The 3352-nt window shown below is 30.1% G+C and overlaps 1 protein-coding gene across 1 annotated transcript; it reads right to left on the bottom strand.

Moving 5' to 3' along the window:
• Window positions 1-217: 217 nt before the first annotated feature.
• LOC112596736 (KRAB-A domain-containing protein 2-like) lies at window positions 218-3060 on the bottom strand. The gene is made up of 2 exons (XM_025342519.1): window positions 1662-3060; window positions 218-759 (listed from the first exon to the last, which is right to left on the bottom strand). Exons 1-2 carry the CDS (start codon window positions 2551-2553, stop codon window positions 218-220), a joined length of 1434 nt encoding a protein of 477 aa, XP_025198304.1. The 5' UTR covers window positions 2554-3060.
• Window positions 3061-3352: the final 292 nt, after the last annotated feature.

Raw genomic sequence — 3352 nt, 5'->3', positions numbered from 1 at the left:
TGCCAGCTACGGCTGCTGGCTTAAGTACATTTATTTATTTGTGCGGAACTTGCTCTTGACACCTCGGATGCTATTAATAAATTTTTGATCGGTCATTTACTGTTTGTCACACATTTTTCAAATAATCACACCTTATTAATCCATAGTCCACCAGTCAAAGACAGTTGCGATACCGCTTTACGAGATACCACATTTATTATCGGTATAATTGCTTATTCTAAAAATTTTCTTCACATAAGGTGAACTGATTGCGAGTGAACAGTTGTGAGAGTGTTCCCGCTTTTGTACCCAGGCGATAAAAATCTGCATCCACAACTTGTAACACCTTAGCCATTAATGTGCGGGCATCAATTTTACTTCGATCGACTTCGGGAATTTTAATTTTGACAGTTTGTCCAATTAGTACAATTGGCATTTTCTTGTTTGACATTTGCAACATTTGTCTTGCTTGTTTCTGTAGGCCGATGAGTGATTCTTCTCGATGTTGCTTAATTTTTTGTGTCCGTGCTGGTATTTCATTTTCTACGTCCCTTGTTTCTACATATTGAGTTTCTCCTTGTGTCTCTACAACGTCATCGATTTCAACTTCTTCATCTATCTCACCAACTTCAACTATATTTGCCTTTGGTTCGGTAAGTGCTGCCTCTAAATCCTCTTCTGTTTGCAGTCCTGGTAGTACATTTTTTGGAATAATTGAATTTGCTAATCCCATTTTCATTTTATTCCCAAACATTGCTTCATATGGGGAGCGTTTGATTCCTGAAAATGTGGTAATTAAGTGTATACTTTATTTAAAACTTTAATTTTACTATCAGATTATTACATTTTACGTGATTTCGTAAATGTTTAAATTTCAAACGCTCATAAAAATTTCCAAGGCTGGGCATTAACAAGTTAATAAGTTAAAAATTAAGTTAGTCAATAAGTCAGTTTTTAGGCACTTTAACTATTATCTGGATGACTATTGTTTTTTTTTTTTTTTTGTTAGAAATGAAAAAAATTAAATGAAACACATACTATATAGAAATACTGTATCTTGTATGAAGTACAAGCATTATAGTATATAATTTATTTGTTTATTGATAAGAAATAAAATATGCCAACAAATAAAAAAAAGTTACTTTTTTTTAACTTCAAAAAAGTTTTAAAAAATGTCTATTACTTAACTGAGATAACCAAAAATTGTATTAACTTTTAACTTTTAACTTTATCTTATTGATGCATATTAAGTTAACTTAACTGAGTTAAAAAAAATCATTAACTTGACCAGCCTTGAAAATTTCTGATTTTAGTTCGGTAGAGTTTTTTTTACAGATATTCGATGAAAAACTTATGGAAAATCTGGTACCAAATTTTCAAAACTTAGTTATAAAAGAAAACAATTTTACGATTTTTCAACCACAAAATTACTTGCAAATTTTCGCAATTTTGACATATTTCGTATAAATTCGAACTTTAAGCACTTATAAAAAAAATTGTAATTTTCCATCGGAAACCACCCCCAAAGTTTGAAATTGAAGCATTATTTCGACTAGTTATGCTGTACACAGACACACAAAAAAAAACACATCATTGTAAAATCAATACATTCATCACTCCGTTCATAATCTAAAACTTATTAGTTTTATCTTGTAAAATACCAATTTCAATACAATACGTACCAGAATGAAAAGCTCCGTTCTTCATAGCTTGTACGAATCTTAAGGACTCTGACCATTTCGTTGTTTTATTTGTCTCCATCCACGTCGCAATCATACTTTCTATATCCTGATTGGCACGCTCCACAGAACCTTGAGACTGACTGTGGCGAGCTTTTCCGTGAACTATTTTCACTTCAGACCACAAACTACACAAATTTGTAATAACAGCATTTACGAATTCTCTCCCATTATCTGAGTGGAGTATATTTGGTGCACCGAAAAGAGTGAAAATATCGAGTAAGTTATACGCAACTTCTTCAGCCCGTTTAAATTTAAGTGGTCGTAAAATAACAAATTTAGTCAAGTGATCTTGATAGACCATTATAAATTTATAATTGTTATCAGGATTTGCCTGCATATCAATCAGGTCTACTTGGCAGCGCGAATTCATTTCGGTATGTATAATAGGTTTAACAGTTAGACCTTTTTTGGGCATACTGTGTTTTTTTTGACATGGCTCACATAGTTTTAAATAAATATTTATAGCCTCAATATTAACATTTTTGTATTTACTATTAACAGCATACACAATACGATTTCTACCTCCGTGACCTGTTGCAATATGTGCTTCATGAATAATTTCATACAAATCATCATAGCGAACATAGTAACGCATTTCTTCGGAGGCACCATTCATCGGAACAATCAGTTTTTCTTCTCCGCCAATATTAACAATATCAAACCGTTTAAGTCGTCGATAGTGAATTGATTTTTTAACTTTGACCAATTTTGATTCTTTCACTTCGTTCAATAATACATTATACTTTTCATTAGTTATGTATAGAGTGTTTTTATTATTTTTTGCTTCAACAACACCATTTAAAAGTTCATAAAACCGTATTTTAAGTGACATATTGAAAATCGTATACTTTTCGCGACAATTGTAAAACGAATACTGCACACAATATTATTTTCAATATGCCTATTCAATCGATAATCAATCTATTATCAAACCTGTTCCGTATCATAAACTAAATTGTATTGTATGTGCAACATAGTATAAAGTAGAAACAACTTTTATCATATACCTAGAGTACCTTTTTGGCTAATTTATTGATTGTATTGTGATTCTATTGATAGTGATTTGATTGTATGAGTAGGTACACGTGTCAAGGTCTTCCAGTATCATGATGTATATGAAAATCGAAATGAAAATTCCCAAAATTCATACTTAAATAATAATAATTATGATAGTCAAGATAAAACCCGATCGCAATTTAGTTGTCATAATATATATTATAAAAATAAAATAACTTTGGTAAAAATGCCGATCCAAAAATTTATTATGCAACTCGAGATGTCACAGCAGTCAAGCCTGCACAAATAAATAATTTAATAATACAATTAATTTAATTATAATACAAATAATATACTAGCAATAAATGTACTTAGTAAATTTAATTTGTCATTTTTTGCATTAATACTTAATAATAATAATAATATAATATACTAACTTACTAATATATTAGTCATTGATATAGTACCTACCTAATATACTTAAATAATAATAATAATTAATAACTTTGGTAAAAATGTTTGGACTTTACTAACATGTGTTTTATCCTAGATTTACCAAATCTGTTTGTAAAAGTCCGAACTACAAAATCATTCGGGTTTGACCAAACGATGTAGTACATCCTAGGTTTTACCGA

This window comes from Melanaphis sacchari, unplaced genomic scaffold (genome assembly GCF_002803265.2).
Source record: "Melanaphis sacchari strain LSU unplaced genomic scaffold, SCAv2.0 Contig341_pilon_pilon, whole genome shotgun sequence".
In the NCBI taxonomy this organism is placed as follows: domain Eukaryota; kingdom Metazoa; phylum Arthropoda; class Insecta; order Hemiptera; family Aphididae; genus Melanaphis; species Melanaphis sacchari.
This window is presented reverse-complemented; position numbering and strand designations above follow the sequence as displayed.